Source organism: Pollachius pollachius, assembly GCF_949987615.1.
Source record: "Pollachius pollachius genome assembly, chromosome: 2".
Lineage (NCBI taxonomy): Eukaryota > Metazoa > Chordata > Actinopteri > Gadiformes > Gadidae > Pollachius > Pollachius pollachius.
The window spans coordinates 44,671,629-44,689,933 of record NC_136935.1 but is presented as its reverse complement, the minus strand read 5'-3'; the positions used below and the strand labels follow the sequence as shown (position 1 = coordinate 44,689,933).

The window sequence follows — 18,305 nt, the reverse complement described above, 5'->3', positions numbered from 1 at the left end:
CTGCAGCCAACCTGGAGCTAACCTGCAACTAACCCTCTGCCACCCTGCAACTAACCTGCAGCCAACATGTAACTAACATGAAACTAACCCCTCAGCCAATCTGCAGCTCACCTGCAATTAACCTGAATCCAAACCATCAGAAGGCCTGCAACTAACCTACAGCCAATCTGCAACTATGGTTAGGGTCAACTCAGTCAACCTGTAAATAACCTGCAGCTAACCTCTTAGCCAACCTGCAACTAACCAGAAACCAACCTGAAACCTACCCTTAGCCAACCTGCAACTAACAAGCAACTAAATTGAAACTAACCCTCAGCCAATCTGCAGCTAACCTGCAACTAACCTGCAGCTAACCTGAAACCACCCTGCAACTAACCTGCAACTAACCTGCAGCCAACCTGCAACTAACCAGCAACTAAACTGAAACTAACCCTCAACAAACCTGCAACTAACCAGCAACTAGACTGAAACTAACCCTCAGCCAATCTGCAGCTAACCTGAAACCACCCTGCCTACTAACCTGTAACTAACCTGCAGTGTACCTGCAACTAACCTGCAGCTAACCTGCAGCCAACCTGCAACTAAAATGCAACAAAACTGCAACTATCCTGAAACCAACCTGCAACCATCCTGCAACTAACCTGCAACTAACCTCCAACTAACCTGCACCTAACCTGCAACTATCCTGCAGCAAACCTGCAACCAACCTGCAACTAACCTGGAAATAACCTGCAACTAACCTGCAGCCAACCTGCAACTAACCTGGAAATAACCTTGAACTAACGTGCAGCCAACCTGCAACTAACCTGCAACTAACCTTTAGCTAACCTGAAACCAACCTGGTTGCAGGTTACAGGTTGGTTAAAGGTTGGTTACAGGTTGGCTGCAAGTTGGTTAAAGGTTAGTTGCAGGTTAGTTGCAGGTTCAGAGTTGCATACTAGCAGTCTGAATACAACAAGCATGGAAGGGTGGATTTCAGGAATCTGACTGTTAGCCGAGAAGATGAATGGTTCATCCATCTGGCTGTGGTTCTCAAGGACCCAAACACCACTGGTTTCCTGAAGCCAGTGTTCTCCTGTCCGGCTGTGGTTCTCAAGGACCCAAACACTACTGGTTTCCCGAAGCCAGTGTTCCCTGTCCAACGGTGGTTCTGAAGGACCTAAACTTCACTGGTTTCCTGAAGCCAGTGTTCTCCTGTCCAACGGTGGTTCTAAACACTACAAACTACTCCCTTCATCTTCAACACTCTGACCTTCCAATCTCGGTGGAAGATGAACATTTGAAAAGAGTTGAGATTAGGTGAGGCTTTCTTAGTCTTCAAACGTCTAATGTTTCAGGACTCAGCTATTTACAATGGAAGATGCAAAATCTTAGTTGAGACCTGACCTTCTCAGATAATGGTGTGACAATTAATGATGATATGTCTGATACTAGCCTGACAATGCTACATGCTAGCTTGACAGAGCTACATGCTGGTTTAATAAAGCTACATGCTAGCATGACCAAGCTACATGCTAACTTGATAGGAATACATGCTAACTTGACACGGCTTCATGCTACTTATTGGACGTGTGTTGTGTACGATTGATATACTGTGTTCAGAGTTGGCTGGGTTCCAGGCGAATATGGATTTATTACAATTACATTTTTACTATTAGAAAGAATATATATATAATGACCCAATCATAGCCTATTCTATACAAATGGATTTCATTCGGACTACAATAATGGATTGATAATGAATTATATTAGTCTGTGTAATGACATTATAGATATGACGTTCCTTTTGTCCAAAGGGCTATACAACTTTCAATAGTCTTTAAATAAATCCAAATTTGTGTTGAGTATAAAGGTGTACTGTACAGGATTAATTTTGATGTAAACTGATGATGCTTAACTTCTGGCCCATCTCCTTCACTGTTTGCTGTTTTAACCAAACACCACAGAAGTAATTCAATAAAAAGTATTTAAAATGCCTGGGAAAGTTTGACACAATTATTGTACTTTATACTATTATACTGCTTAATACAATCTAATTTCAACTATATGGTACAGGTTTATTACATTTAAAATGTAGTAAACAAAGTGAAAGTGACGCAGGATCTAATTTAAAAACAGCTTGGGGCAGGGAGAGAGAGAGAGAGCATGAGAGAGAGAAAGAAAGAGAGAGAGAGAGAGCACAAGAGAAAGGGAGGAACACAGGAGGTGTGTCTGCAGGGTAGCCTTAGGAATCAACAAACATGTTTTTGAAACACAAGATTATTCTATTTTTTATTTTTCCCCTGGGCTCAGTGCAGTGTCTATATGAGTGGTACAAGTTACAATGAAACATCTAGTAAGTCTGCAAGTCACAAACCGCTAGATGTCCAGGTGTACCAGTGCTTCTAGAACTGGTAGAACCTGTCCCTGGTTAGAAGGCTTGGATGTGGCAGTAGGCCTCTAGAGAAGACAGCACAATGTACACCAGCCAGAGGCTGAAGAACAGGCAGCTGGTCAGCACCTTGGGGCCCCGGGGGCCTCCCAGCTCCCCTCCGATCGACGCCCGCCGCCGGAACATCAGCACGGCCACGCACACCAGCGCAAACACTGTGAAGAGGGTCACGGAGAAGGCCAGGGTCCCAGGGTCCACCCGGAACCAGTCCCCCTTGGCCTGGTGGTACACGGCCGCGATGGACCACGCCACGCCGATCCCCAGGAACACGTTGACGGCGTTGCTGCCCGTCACGTTGCCGATGGACGCATCTGCATACTGGTCCTGGATGGCTGCCACCTTACTGGCAAACGTGTCTGATAGACGTAGAGATGTAGAGATATATTTATAGATATACATTGTTCCTGAATGGCTGCTATGTAGCGAGCGCTAGCTGAGACAGATATGTATCTAGAGATAGTGCATGTACCTGGTACTGACGTCCCTAGGGCTACAAACACCACGGCGGTCACAGAGTCCTTGAGTCCGACCGTGCAGCCGAAGTGGGAGGCGAGGTCACCGATGAAGGCCGTCAGCAGACCAATGCCGGAGATGGACACCACGAAGCAGGCCCAGCCGTTACAGTAGTCGGTCGGGGGAATGAGAGCAAACAGCAGCTTCCAGAAGACCGTCAGGAAGTGCATGACGTAATCAAAGCAGGAAGGGAGACGTTTCTCCCCCTGTCCGTCCTGCTCCTCCTCGTTGTCATCGTCATCTACTTGGAGACAGACAAGAACAACTTAACCGTGTCTGGTAGAGTCTGGCAGAGTCCACCTTCGGGAATTATTCGCCATCCTCTCATAGCGATTAAAAGGGACATATCATACCACCAGGTGTGAGTGTGATTAGCCATTACAAGCCTCTTTCAAAATGTGCAGCATTGTGACATCACAGGTGGGCGTGTCCACCTAGATGTGTGACGGATAGATGAGCAACGTTTGCTACAGTCCACTGGGTAGGCTGGTAGACTGATCTATCCAGCACACATCTAGGTGGACACGCCCACCTGTGATGTCACAATGCTGCACATTTTCAAACCTGCTTGTAATGGCTAATCACACTCACACCTGGTGGTATGATATGTCCCCTTAAACCTCCAGGGACAACGAGCAATACTTCTGGGGACAACAGATATCCAGGCCAAGACTTCCTCTTAAGTGTACCGGTCGTTGTTCACAGTCCGGTTAGCAACTTGAGATGCAAGAATGGTGTTAGTTGATAGACGATGCCTATGACCCGACTGTCTGCTTACACTACAACGGCTTGTTTCAGATATCAAGCTAGTTAGATACGATAGTCAAAGGGTTTCGAGGTTGTTGCTCTCCACACAGACTGTTTACCTCCAAGCAACCAAGCCCCTGCTCAAATGGACTGGTCAATATATACTCCTCGGTCTATCAACGGACTACAAACTGAAACAAGAAAGCTTCAAATACCAAAATATTGTCCCATTGCCTAAAGATTCTGCATTTATTTGCAGATAAATGTTTATGGAGACTAAGTAAAGTCTAGTGAAATCCATTAGAGCGGTAGAGACTAGTACAGTTCAGTATAGTCTTGTATGTACTAGTAAGGGTAGTAGGGGGGATTTAGTCATGTTGGGGTAGTAGAGGATATGTAGTAATGTTGGGGTAGTAGAGGAGTATGAGTGAATGTTGGGGTAGTAGAGGGTATGTAGTAATGATGGGGTATTAAAGGGTATATAGTAATGTCCGGGTAGTCTCACCGGGGTTGACAGTAATGGCGTCCCTAAACTGTTCCCTCCAGCTGTTGGTCCCAATCACCAGAGCCAGGTTGGTCTTCTTCACCAGCTTATCCACCAGGTTCTGGAGGAGAGGAAACCTGGTTGTAATCTCCAGCTCTAGCTCACTCCTCTAGATCAAACTCACTCCTCTATCTCTACCTCTAAGTCACTCTAGCTCTTACTCACTAATCTATCTCTAACTCACTCCTCTAGCTCTAACTCCCTCTAGCTCTAACTCACTCCTCTACCTCTAACTCACTTGTCTATCTCTAACTCATTCCTCTAGCGCTTCCCATTCTTCTAGCTCTCACCCACTCCTCCACCTCTCACTCACTCCTCTAGCTGTAACTCACTCCTCTATCTCTAACCCAATCTTCCTCTACCTCAAACTCAACTTACTACTCTCCCATCGACAGAATGTTTCACATTGACAAGAGGGACCACAACAGGCAGTAGGGCAGCCAATACTTCAGGCAGTAGAAGCTCACCTTGAACTCATAAGACTCCTCTATGACGACCTCCAGCCTGGCGTGCTCCCCCAGCCGGGGCCGGCCCAGCTCAGCGACACGCCGCTCCGCCTCCTCCTTCTTAGAAACACTCTCCTCCTTCCCAGCTCCCTCTGAGGAGGAGAGAGGAGAACATCAAACACTGGAAAGACTCTCCATGTGAACGCTATGGAGAGACAGACGGAACGCTCTACGGAGAGACGTACAGACCGAATAGTTAAATGATGGACAACATGAAACCTCTGATTTATTTCTAAAGGTGTTATTAAGGGTTATCAATGTGTGCCTTAAGCATCATGTACTAATGGTGTTATTAATGGTTATCAATGTGTGTGCATTAAGAATAATGTAGTAATTGTGTTATAAAGGGTTATCAATGTGTGTGCATTAAGAATCATGTACTAATGGTGTTATTAAGGGTTCTCAATGTGTGTATTAAACATCATGTACTAATTATGTTATTAAGGGTTATCAATGTGTGCATTAAGCATCATATACTAATTATGTTATTAATGGTTATCTAGGTGTGCATTAGGCATCATGTACTAATGATGTTATTAAGGGTTATCAAGCTGTGCGGTAAGCATCATGCACTAATGATGCAAGCAGCCTGTTTGGAGTTGGTATGTTCACAGACAGACAGACAGACAGACAGACAGACAGACAGACAGACAGACAGACAGACAGACAGACCTGTGATGTTGACAACCGAGTGCTGGAGGTCAAGACCCTCGCGCCCTTGAACCTTCCTGTAGACCTCCCCTCCTGTCACAAAGAACCGGTCAGTGCTGACATGGTACTACCATAGTTCTGACATAGTGGTACTGATGGATGATGGATGGATGATTTATTAATGATGGTTGATGGATGGGTGGATGAAGGGTGGATGGGTGATGGATGGCTGTCTGACTGTCTGCGTAGGGCAGTGTGACCAGGGTAGCCTTTCAGTTGGAACAGAGCACACTTACCATAACGTCTTTTATCTAGTGGAATAAACACATGGAATAAATATTAATACTTTTAATTGGCTTCAAATTTAAATTATATTGCTAAATCTTAAACATAAAATGATCTCCCACACATACCTGTCTTAATGAATCCACCTACAGTTCAAGTGAATAAAAAGATTCCATTATAAGATGATAATATTTAAACATAGCAATATTCAGATACATATTTATGCATGATATATTTACAGATGATCATATGTCAATATAATATTCACATGATCATATTTAAACATAAGATTAAAAAATTATCATTTTTAAACGTACTACTTAAACATGATCATATTTAAACATAATATTTAAACATGATCATTTTTAAACGTACTACTTAAACATGATCACATTTAAACATAATATTTAAATATGATAATAATTACACATCATTTTTAAAGATGATAATATTGAAACATATTTAAACACGATAGTATTCAACCATGATAATATTAACCGTGTTAATATTTGAAAATGATAACATTTAGTAGGATACTATTCGACCATAGAATTTAAACATGATAATATATAACCGTGATAATATTTAACCATGATTATATTTAAACATGGTCACATCATTACATGGTAATATTGAAACAAGATAAAATGTAACCGTAATGTTTACAAATATTAATATTCAACATGTAGATATTTACACATGAAAGTATTTACACATACCCATATTAACAAATGATAATATTCACACAATATCTACATATTTACACATGATGGTATTTTCACATGCTTATATTTACATAATGATAGTATTTACACATGATCATTTACACGTGATCCTACTAACACATGATAGTATTTACACATGATCATTTACACTTGATCACATTACCACATGATAGTATCAATGATCATATTTGAACGCATATGATAATATACCAATGGTGCATTTGTGGTGTGTGAGTGTATATATGTGTGTGTGTGTGTGTGTGTGTGTGCGTGTGTGTGTGTGTGTGTGTGTGTGTGTGTGTGTGTGTGTGTGTGTGTGTGTGTATGTGTGTGTGTGTCATCATCTTACCAGATTCCTGAAGCAAGACAGCTGAAGGGGGAAGCATACAGAGGAGGGGAGAAAGGTGAAAGACGTTTATTCTGCTTTAAAGACAAATGTCCTGGCCTGGACATGCTAACATCCCATCTTTAAAAGGTAATCTAATGTTAAATAAAGTACATATTATCTTAAAGAAAATAGATCTAATGTTAAAGAAAATGTATCTAATGTTAAATAAATACACCTAATGTTAAATAAAATATATCTAATGTTAAAAAAACACATCTAATGTCAAATCAAATATATCTAATGGTAAAATAAATACATCTCAGGTTAAATAAATACATCTGATGTTAAATGAGGTAAATCTAATGTTGAATAAAATATATATAATGTTAAATAAGGTACATCTAATGTAAAATGAGGTACATCTCATTGTGTTTACAAGCAGTTCAACAGACAGTTAGGGGGTTAGGAGTTAGGGATGTTTGGGGTTAGGAATAAGGGGGTTAGGGGTAAGGGACGTTAGGGGTTAGGATTAAGGGAAGTTAGGGGTTATGAGTTAGGGGTTAGGAGTAATTGACGTTAGGGGTTAGGAATAAGGGGGTTAGGATTTAGGAGTTAGGGACGTTAGGGGTTAGGATTTTGGGAAGTTAGTGTTTAGGAGTTAGGGGTTAGCATTAAGGGGTTAAGGGGTTAGGAGTTAAGGACGTTAGGGGTTAGGATATTGGGAAGTTAGTGTTTAGGAGTTAGGGGTTAGCTCTAAGGGGTTAAGGGGTTAGGAGTTAGGGACGTTAGGGGTGAGGAGTTGTGGAAGGTGAAATGACAGAGGTCATGTTGAACTGACTACCATCGGTTCCTGTTCCTCTCCGGCGGCTCTATGTAGCCTGCTCTGCGTTCGCTTCCCCGTCTACAATAGTGAACAAACCTTCGTCCTGCAGACACGCCCCTAAACACACCTTAAATATGTTAACGATATGTATTAAAACACACGTCTAAACACATTAAGCACACGTTAAAAGACAGTAAACACGTGTTAAATCACATTGACCATGTTAAACGTGAAATATTGGGGGGGAACCCCACCTTTCCTGCCACTCATCTCCAGGAAGCGTGGCTCCCCGATCTCCAGGAATAAGTTCTTGTTTTTCTCATACTCTTCATCATCAACAATATTGATTTGAATGGTATTTCTGAAACACAAAGAAAGGACAGTTTGCAGAAGAGAGACATGCTAGGCAGATAGCTAACATTGTCATAATCCTAGCCCTGTCATAACTGTAACTTTATAACCTATCCCCCCCCAACACTAACCCTTTAATAACCCTAACTTAATAACCCTATTCCTCCAACTCTAGCACCCTATCCCCCCAAAACACAAACCCTCTCATAACGCTAACTCTATAACCCTATCCCCCCAACACTAACCCCTTAATAACCATAAAATAAATTTGTCATAACCCTAACCTGGTATTTACCCTAACTCTATAACCCTAATCCCCCTAACACTAACCCTTTAATAACCCTAAGATAACTTTGTCACAACCCTAACCTGGTAATGTGTTTAAACTGTAGCAGTATTAGTGGGTTCATTGATGTGTGTGAATACTGTAGCAGTATAAGTGGAAACATTAGTGTGTGTTAATATGGTAGCTGTATTAGTTGTTACATTAATGTATGTTAATACTGTAGCAGTCTTAGTGGGTACATTAGTGTGTGTTAATACTATAGCAGCATTAGTGGGTTCATTGTCTGGGGTGTGAATTCTGCAGTAGTATAAGTGGAAACATTAGTGTGTGTTAATACGGTAGCAGTATTAGTTGTTACATTGTGTGTGTTAATACTGTAGCAGTTTAAGTTGGTACATTAGTGTGTGTTAATACTGTGTGCAGTATAAGTGGAGGGTTAATTGTCTGGGGTGCAAAAACTTTAGCAGTAATAGTGGGTACATTGGTATGTGTTAATATCAGGGGTGTAGGAATGAGTTTAACATTGGGGGGGACACATATCGGAAATCTGACAGATCCGGTATCATTTTTAGGTGGGACAAATGCGCCTGTCTCCGATATTGGAGGGGTCCCCTCCGTCCCCCCCAGTTCCTACGCCCTTGGTTAATACTGTAGCAGTATTAGTGGATACATAAGTGTGTGTTAATACTGTAGCAGTATTAGTGGATACATAAGTGTGTGTTAATACTGTAGCAGTATTAGTGGATACATTAGTGTGTTTTAATACTGTAACAGTATTAGTGGGTTCATTGTCTTGGGTGTTAATTCTGCAGCAGTATAAGTGGGTACATGTTTCTACTATATTTGGTTGTGAGGACGTGGCGTCTGCCGTTTCTCAGATCAACACCTTAACCGTTATCTGGACACTACTCTCACTGCGCGCAACTATCCGTTTCATCATGCAGTGCACATAAGTGTGTGCATCTGGTGTGTGTGTGTGTGTGTGTGTATGGTATGTTTGTGTGTGTCTATACGTGAGTGTGTGTCTGTCTGTCTGGTATGCATTTGTGTGTGTGTGGGTGTGTGTGTGTCTGGTGAGTTTTTGTGTGTATATGTGTGTGTATGTGTCTGGTGTGTGTGTGTGTGTGTGGCGTGTGTGTGTGTGTGTGTGTGTGTGTGTGTGTTTGTGTGTGTGTGTGTGTGTGTTGTCGGGTGTGTGTGTGTGTGTATAGGTGTGATTGTTTGTCTGGTGTGTGTGTATAGATGTGTGTGTGTGTGTCAGTTGTGTGTGTATACATGTGTGTGTGTGTGTGTATGTGTCTGGTGTGTGTCTGGTGCGTGTGTGTATACCTGTGTGTGCATGTGTCTAGTGTGTGTCTGGTGTGGGTGTGTATACGTGGGTGTGAATAAGGTAGTATCCTGCATGTTCGGAGGTGTGAGTATATATGTGTCCTAAAGACGTTAGAATGATGTCCGTCTTGGTGATTATACAAACGTACACAATCTGGTCGTCATCGAACTCCAGGACGCCGTGCGTGTCCTCGAAGTCCTGTCCTCCCCCCCGGGCCGTCCCCTCCAGGGTCCGGTAGGGCAGCGCCACCACGCCGCGGGCTCCACCCGTCCGGACCACCTTGACCTCCAGCAGGCCCACGCTCTCGCTGACCGTGACCACGGGGTCCTGGAAGGTGAAGACCCCGGCGTGGTCGTCGTCCAGGATGGTGATGGCGGCGGAGCAGGGCAGGCCCAGGCCGGACCCCTGGGGGTCACAGCTCTCCCCCATCACCCGCACGTTGCTCAGGTGCGCTAGGAAGTGCTCCTCCTCCTCAAACACGTCGTCGTCGACGATGTCCACGGTGATCTCCTTCTCCGTCTCCCCGGGGTGGAAGGAGACGGTTCCCTCGGTGAGGCGGTAGTCGGCGCCGGCCTTGGCCGTGCCGTCTTCGGTGCGGTAGTCCACCGACACGCCGTGGTCCAGCTGGCCCCCGCGCCTCACCACGCGCAGCGCCACCACGCGGCAGTTCTCCACGCACCGGTAGCTCTCCGGCTCAAAGAAGATCTTGGAGGTCGTCGGGGAGGAGTCGTTGTGATGGACGACTCTCTTGGCTTGGTCATGCTTCTTCAAAACGTTCCCCGGCGCCCCCGCGGCCACCCTGGCACCATGGCAGCGGTAAACGGCGCAACTTCTCTCCTCCTCATTCACCTCCCCCTGGACCTCCTCTACACGGGGCACGGCCATCTGTGCGTCCATCTCCAGATCCGCCTTGGACAGGTGTTCCGGCTCTCCCTCCGTCTCAATGATCATCCCTTTGTGCTTGCCGGCTCTGTAGCGCTTGTGCATGTATTTGTAGAAGAGCAGTCTGCGGTCGGCAACGTAAGCGAAACCGACGCAGACGGGGAAAAAGCAAAGGGTGACCAGCCCCTCCCACACCTCCACGATCCCCGGGGAGATGACGGCCAGGATGAGGTACAGCCAGGTGTAGGCAAAGATGCTCCAGGCCGCGGTCACGAAGAACACGCGGAGGTGCTTGACCTTGCGGTGCTCTCCGTCCGGGATGACGGAGACACAGAGGCCGATGATAACAAACATGTTGAAGGCGGCGCTGCCCACGATGGTGTTGGGGCCCAGCTGGCCGGCGTTAAAGTTGTGCCCACAAACCTCCACCACAGACAGCAGAATCTCCGGGGCAGAGGAGCCCAGAGCCATAAGGGTGAGGTTAGAGACCGTCTCGTTCCAGACGCGTACCGTGGTGACCATCTTCTCTCCGTTGGCTTTCTTGATGGTGACCTGCCTCTCCTGGGAAGTGATGACCTCGATGGACGCCATGAAGCGGTCTGCGATGATGGACACCCCCAAGAACATGTACATCATGCCCAGGAAGTAGATGGCGGCTCTGGCAAGCTTCTCACCCAATGGGGGGTCCAAGGGAAGCCAAACAGGAAGGATGACTCCTGGCAGACAGTCTGTGTTTCCTCCACACTTGGTGCTGTTGGAGTCGGAGCTGTTGGTGACGGAGATCATTGCAGAGGAGGCTGCTAATGAAGCAGAGATGAAGAGGAGGAAGACAGTACAGGAAAGAAAGAGGGATGGTGTTCCAACTTCCCCCATGCCGACGCTGCTGGCCCCAGACCAAGTAGATGGTGATAGAAATCCTCCTGGAACGATAACCAGTGTAGAAGAAGACAGGCTTTAAATGTTGCTGGTGTGGTTTATCTAGATGTATTCATAAAGGGAAGTCAGCATCAACTCATTCAAGGCAAATTTGGATATTTCAAAGTTAAAACACATTAAAATGTTGTCATTTCAATGTATAGCTGGACTGTCTTCTATTACACCGATACAGTTATAGAAGGTAAATAATTAAATACTTTGACATTCATCCTGAGGAAATTCATGTTTTCCAGTAGCATCAGACAACAAAAGATAAGAAAGACAAATAAGCATTTTGGGTCTTCAGCTGTAAGGAATCTACCATCTATCACCTGAATATGAACAGTGGCTTGACATCAAATGAACATAATGGAAAAAAATACTTAAAAATCATTATAGAGGCATTTATGAACACAATTTGGCAATTGTTGATAGTCGATGACGAAAAAAAAGCTCTCTGGAAATCTAAATCTGCAGCACTCCCAAAATAATATTGTAGACAAATTGATTTGTACAGAGTGGAAATAGAAAAGTCTTTGTCGGTACACTATTAGTTTGGGGGCCTGTACTTCTTTCGGAGAAATGTTAACATTGACGTGAGCAAGCGAAGAAGGGGAGCCTACCTGGATGTCAGAGAGAAGAGGAGATGCAGGAGATGGTATGAAGTACTAAGTAATAAGGTATCTAGAAGGTATCTAGAAGAAAACTGTACATACATAGGTTCTCCTGGTCAGCTGGGGCTGAAAAGGCTGTACTGACCTAGCGCTGCCCAACTGCTCTCAGGAGGAAGGGGAGGAGGTGGAGGTGGAGGACTAGGAGGAAGAGGAGCAGGGGGAGGAGGTGGAGGAGGAGGTGCAAGGAGAGGTGGGGAACTCTGTTTGATAAGGACTCTAAATTTAACAGAACTAGTCTGGAAATACATCCCCTTATCTCTAGCAGGAGCTGTCCCCGACCGTACAAGGAGCAGGGGAGAACACACACACACACACACGCACGCAAGCACGCACGCACGCACGCACACACACACACACACACACAAACGCACGCACGCACGCATGCACGCACGCACACACTCACACACACACACACATTGGAACAACAGGAGTAATGTCACAACTCAGCACCTCCCCCTCTCCTACTATAGGTGAATTAAACCCTATCCTGACGAGCTGCTGGAGTACATGCTGTGACACCTCACAAGCCGAAACAAACAGACACCATACCAGACGACCCTCAAAATCCCCCACCACTCAGCAGATCATAACAAAGGCAGTGTTCTAGCAGGTTATAGGGGAGGGTTCTAGTGGGTTCTAGGGCAGAGCTCTAGCAGGTAATAGGGGATGGTTCTAGTAGGTTCTAGGGCAGAGCTCTAGCAGGTTATAGGGGATGGTTCTAGCAGTCTATAGGGGAATGTTCTAGCCGGTTCTAGGAGAGGGTTCTAGAAGGTTATAGGGGATTGTTCTAGCAGGTTATATGGGGGGGTTCTAGGGGAGTATTCTAGCAGCATCTAGGGCAATGTTCTAGCAGCTTGTAGGGGAGATTCAGTTGGTTCTAGGGCAGTGTTCTAGTGGGTTCTAGGGCAGTGTTCTAGTGGGTTCTAGAGCAGTGTTCTAGTGGATTCTAGGACAGTGTTCTAGTGGGTTCTAGGACAGTGTTCTAGTGGGTTCTAGGAAAGCGTTCTAGTGGATTCTAGGACAGTGTTCTAGTGGGTTCTAGGACAGTGTTCTAGTGGGTTCTAGGGCAGTGTTCTAGTGGGTTCTAGGACAGTGTTCTAGCAGGTTCTAGGACAGTGTACTAGTGAGTTCTAGGGCTGTGTTTTAGTGGGTTCTAGGACAGTGTTCTAGTGGGTTCTAGGACTGTGTTTTAGTGGGTTCTAGGGCAGGGTTCTAGTGGGTTCTAGGGCTGTGTTTTAGTGGGTTCTAGGACAGTGTTCTAGCAGGTTCTCGGGCAGTGTTCTAGTGGGTTCTACGGCTGTGTTTTAGTGGGTTCTAGGGCAGTGTTCTAGTGGGTTCGAGGGGAGTGTTACAGTTGGTTCTAGGGCAGTGTTCTAGTAATTAAACCCAGTGTAGTAGATGCCGGCTGAACCCCTAAGCTGCTCATTAAATGTTAAAACACGTCAACAGCATCGCTGTGACCTCTGCAACACGATCCTCAGCGTTAGTTCCCATGGAAACAAGAATAGCAGTGAGGCCGTCGCCGTGGTGTTGTCGGGGCGGCATGAGCCGGACACTCGTTAAAGGTTTTGTGGCAGAGGTTGTCCTGGGTCCTCCTAGATGTAGGTGTAGCTAGGTTCATATTCAGGCCTAGTTTTGTTAGGGTTTAAATCTTTAGGTTTAGGTATATATATATATATATTAGATATATAGATTCCAGTTTGGGTATAGATTAGGGTTTGGGACAGACATACAGACAAATATTATGGTATACATTGATAAGTGTATGGATAGATTAGGGTATGGACAGATTTGGGTAAGAGTTTAGATAGAAAAGGGCATGATACATTTGTGAATAGCTCGATTAGCGTATAGATAGATCAGGTCATAGATAGAATAGATGGTTATACATAGACAAAGGTTAAGGTAGATAGATCAGGTTATAGACAGTATATATGGATGAGGGTATAGACAGATGAGGGTATATATATGAGGGTATAGATTGTTTAATGTATAGATAGATAGACTAGGATATAGGTTAGTGTATAGGTCAATCAGGTCATAGATAGATTAAGGTATCCATAGATTAGGGTATGCATAGACTAAGGTTAAGGTAGATAGATCAGGTTATAGATTACTGTGTAGATAGATGAAGGTATGGATCAGGATATAGATTAGATTAGTTATAGATAGATTAGGGTATAGAGAGCGTAAGGTTCAGTGTAGATGTATCAGGGTATAGATAAATAAGGATATAGGTAGAGTAAGGTTTAGGCAGATAGATTAGGGTTATTTATACTGAGTTTAGATTTAAGTGCACCAACAGCGACCTGGTTCCCATGATTTTAGAAGAAAAGAGAGGGAGGAAGATGCTGTCTGTATTATGGTGATTAAAGAGGAGGAAGAGAGAGGGATATGGTGTGATGTATCGTGGTTTCACCAGGGACTGTGAACTGCTGTGAAAGGCTCACAGAAAGTAGAGTAGATAAGAAACTGCTTCTGGGTAGTGAGAAAGACCTGCTGACTGCATGGTATCAGAGACGCATCCGCAGCTAGACTGCAGCACTGCTGCTTGTACTGCACGGCTAAACCGAAAGGGGATGTCTTTGAGCTATATAGCTCCTCTTTTAAAACATTTTTATTTTATTTTTTGCATTTACCATGCTGTTGGTTGTTGCTGATGTTGTTGTATTTTATTAATTACGGCAGCTCACAAAAACAAATCATGCTCAGAAGATATCAGGGAATCACATTTAATGTTCAATGAACTCAGCTGTTGTAAAAATATATAAAAAAAACCAGACAGCAAAGGTAATACAAAGAGGTCGAACTCTGCTGCATTTGGTGTAGTTGATCATCTCTCTTTAAACAAACATTTACAATAATAGAAAACAAGCTGTGTGGGAACATTTTTGAAAACTTCAAACTTTAACCCAGTTATAAAAAAACAATCTCAGTATTTGCACTAAAAGCACCTTTAACTGAATAGTTAATTATTTTTTTTGTATATACTGTATGTGTAGTAGCATATCATAGGACTGCATCTAAAGAAGATAGACTACCGTGCGTGCATTCCAGTATGCTTCATTAGGGATGGATGGAACGCATTTAAGTATTGTTGAAAGGCTAGCTAGCTAAATTAATAGCCTAGCTAGGGATAAATAGATATTAGGATAGCTAGCTATTATTAGTCATTAGGCTAGCCAGAACCAGAATCATTAGGCTAGTTAGCTTGAACCAGATTTATTAGGCTAGCCAGAACAAGATTCACTAGAACCAGATTCATAAGGTGGGGGTAGAGGGAGTGTTCCGGTGGGTGTAGGGCTCTGGTGGAGTTGGACAGGAGGAAGGCTTAGAAAGACTTCCAGCGTATAGCTGACAGGATGGTGTGGACAAAGTAAAGGAGCGTGGCCACGTAGGAAAAGACCTGCAGCATGAGGAGACAAACAGCAGCACATTGTTAATACAATACTACAGTTCTCAGGAGGCCTTAGCACGTACGAGAGTACAATACTACCGTACTACAGCACCAAGAAGACATGCACGTTGATATACGATGCTACAGCGCTCAGCAGTAATAAGCACGTTGAGAGCACAATACTACAAAACTACATAACCCAGGATAAACTAGCACATTGACAATGCCATACTACAGCAATCAGGGGACATTAGCATGTTGGCAAAACATTACTACAACACTACAACACCAAAGAGACATTACCACGTAGACAGTACATTACTACCATACTCTGTACCTTAAAACCATATGGATGTATAGTGATTACAGTACCAAGGGGACAGCAGCATGTTATTAATAATACAGTATCCAATATTTCTAGCTGGTAGTAATTAGTTAAGAGTTCATACTTATTATTGTGACTCACCAGAGCAGATATAGCCCACTAGTAGATAATAGTAATAAGTTATTCATAAAAAGTTACTAGTTATTATTTATTACTAAAGAGTAATTGGTCTAACTCGCCACAGCAGAGATATACAGCTGGTTGTTATTAGTTCATAGTTAATCGTTAATAGTAAATAGTCAGTCAAAAGCAATTATTGTGACTCCTGACAGTAGAAATATCATGCTGGTGGTTAATAGTTATTAGTGAACTAACTGTTACTAGTGTGACTCACCACAGCAGATATATCCAGCTGGTAGTTCAGAAAAATGCTCCCATCCTTCATCTCTATAGTTACTCTGGCGAGTGCAACAGAGGCACTGAGGTAGAAGAAGGCAGCGATGCCGTGGTACACAAAGTCCTGACAGCACGGAGAAGAGAAGGACGAAGTCAGAGGAGGAAACAGCAGGGTGGAGTGTTGGTGATTAAACACTCATGTTATAAATGTTGGATCACTCTCTGGTGATCAAACACTCATGTTATAAATGTTGGATCACTCTCTGGTGATCACACACACATGTTATGAATGTTGGATCCCTCTCTGGCTATCAAACACTCATGTTATAAATGTTGAATCACTGTAGATCAAACACTCATATTATAAATGTGGATCACTCTGGTGAATAAACACTCATGTTATAAATGTGGATAGCTCTGGTGAATAAACACTCATGTTATGAATGTTGGATCACTGGTGATTAAACACCCATGTCATAAATGTTGGATCACATGTTGTAAAGTTTTAAATGATGGTTTAAAGAGCTCCGTACTGCAGCAGCCCAGCCGGGTTTGCTGTGATGGGCCCCGCAGGCGAACAGCACCATCCAGAGGAAGGTCACGACGAAGCAGAAAACGGAGACGAACATCACCCAGCCCTGAGGGTTGGCTGGGACAACCAGCGAAGAGGCCACCAGGATCCAGACAAGGCCTCCAAACACCTCCAGGACACAACAACATGAACCATCACTAAACCATAAACACCCTGGTCTTAGTTGGATCTGTTTAAATAGTTACTGGCTGGGGAGTCTACTCTACAGGTAACATCACCTGGAGGTCCTGTTGTACTAGTGGTGAGTAAGTATACAGGTAACATCAACTGGAGATCCTGTTGTACTCGTGGTGAGGCAGTCTACTCTACAGGTAACATCACCTGGAGGTCCTGTTGTACTACTGGTGAGTGAGTCTACTCTACAGGTAACATCACCTGGAGGTCCTGTTGTACTAGTAGTGAGTGAGTCTACTCTACAGGTAACATCACCTGGAGGTCCTGTTGTACCAGTGGTGAGTTAGTCTACAGGTAACATCACCTGGAGGTCCTGTTATACTAGTGGTGAGTTAGTCTACTCTACAGGTAACATCACCTGGAGGTCCTGTTGTACCAGTGGTGAGTTAGTCTACAGGTAACATCACCTGGAGGTCCTGTTGTACCAGTGGTGAGTTAGTCTATAGGTAACATCAACTGGAGGTCCTGTTGTACCAGTGGTGAGTTAGTCTACAGGTAACATTACCTGGAGGTCCTGTTGTACCAGTGGTGAGTTAGTCTACTCTACAGGTTACCATCAACATACCAGTCCCCATAATTATGAAAATCCTGGGGAGTGGTGATTAAGGGTTAGGGTTGGTGGTGACTGCTAGTATGCTAGTCACAGTTTCCCCATACAGCTTTAATAAATAAATAAAATCACACGTTCTTCCTACAATTCATATTTTTTGGTCAATAATATGTATTCAAACAGATTAGGAACTAGTTTTGAGCAACTCCTTATTATGAATCAATAAAACAGCAAACATAATTAATATGAACGCTGAGAGAATATAGAACCTACCAGTTCTGGGAGATAGAAAATATCGGGAAGGCAGGTAAATATTCCGATCCCACTGGGAAGCGTTCCCAAGGGGGCTGCATTGGATGCCATTGCTGCGTCTTCACACCTGAGCAGTCTCGACACCTCAGCTGAGCGATCGTCACACCTCGACTGAGGGAGGCAGCTGGACGACAGCCGTTGTCTCAGGGCAACCAGACAACAGGTAAAACTGGAAATCCCATGACACGGTCGACAGTCAAATAAGAAGATGTTTGGTCATTTGTAATCGATGGACAAACCCCACCTAGGTATGTTTATCTCGAGGAATACCTCTGTGAACGGAATAAAGCTGTGACCAAACCCAACAAGCAGCTAGGTTGTAACCAAGCACTACACTCATACACTGCAACCAAACACTACAACAACAACAACAACAGGAGAGAAACATCACAACCACAAAAAAAGGGATAAGGGAAACCTCTCAGAAATATAATTGAATATGTATATAAAAGCATATTTATATTCCTATACAAGCATATTTATATTTGTATAAAAGCATATTATTTATATATGAATAAATCGAGCAAACATAGAACTAGATCTACTGGGAGCATTGATCCTTTCCTTT

General features: G+C 43.9%; 2 protein-coding genes across 2 annotated transcripts; both read right to left on the bottom strand.

The window, feature by feature from the left end:
- Nucleotides 1-2,410: 2,410 nt before the first annotated feature.
- On the bottom strand, nucleotides 2,411-11,053 carry LOC307071376 (sodium/calcium exchanger 1-like; the record flags this gene model as incomplete). The annotated part of the gene is made up of 6 exons (XM_079730358.1): nucleotides 9,669-11,053; nucleotides 7,808-7,914; nucleotides 4,703-4,833; nucleotides 4,197-4,296; nucleotides 2,901-3,185; nucleotides 2,411-2,787 (listed from the first exon to the last, which is right to left on the bottom strand). Exons 1-6 carry the CDS (start codon nucleotides 11,036-11,038, stop codon nucleotides 2,411-2,413), a joined length of 2,370 nt encoding a protein of 789 aa, XP_079586484.1. The 5' UTR covers nucleotides 11,039-11,053.
- A 3,631-nt stretch (nucleotides 11,054-14,684) lies between these two features.
- LOC307071744 (myelin and lymphocyte protein-like) lies at nucleotides 14,685-17,836 on the bottom strand. The gene is made up of 4 exons (XM_079730817.1): nucleotides 17,699-17,836; nucleotides 16,643-16,810; nucleotides 16,108-16,233; nucleotides 14,685-15,397 (listed from the first exon to the last, which is right to left on the bottom strand). The coding sequence occupies exons 1-4, from the start codon at nucleotides 17,786-17,788 to the stop codon at nucleotides 15,323-15,325; spliced, it is 459 nt and encodes a 152-aa protein (XP_079586943.1). The 5' UTR covers nucleotides 17,789-17,836; the 3' UTR covers nucleotides 14,685-15,322.
- Nucleotides 17,837-18,305: the final 469 nt, after the last annotated feature.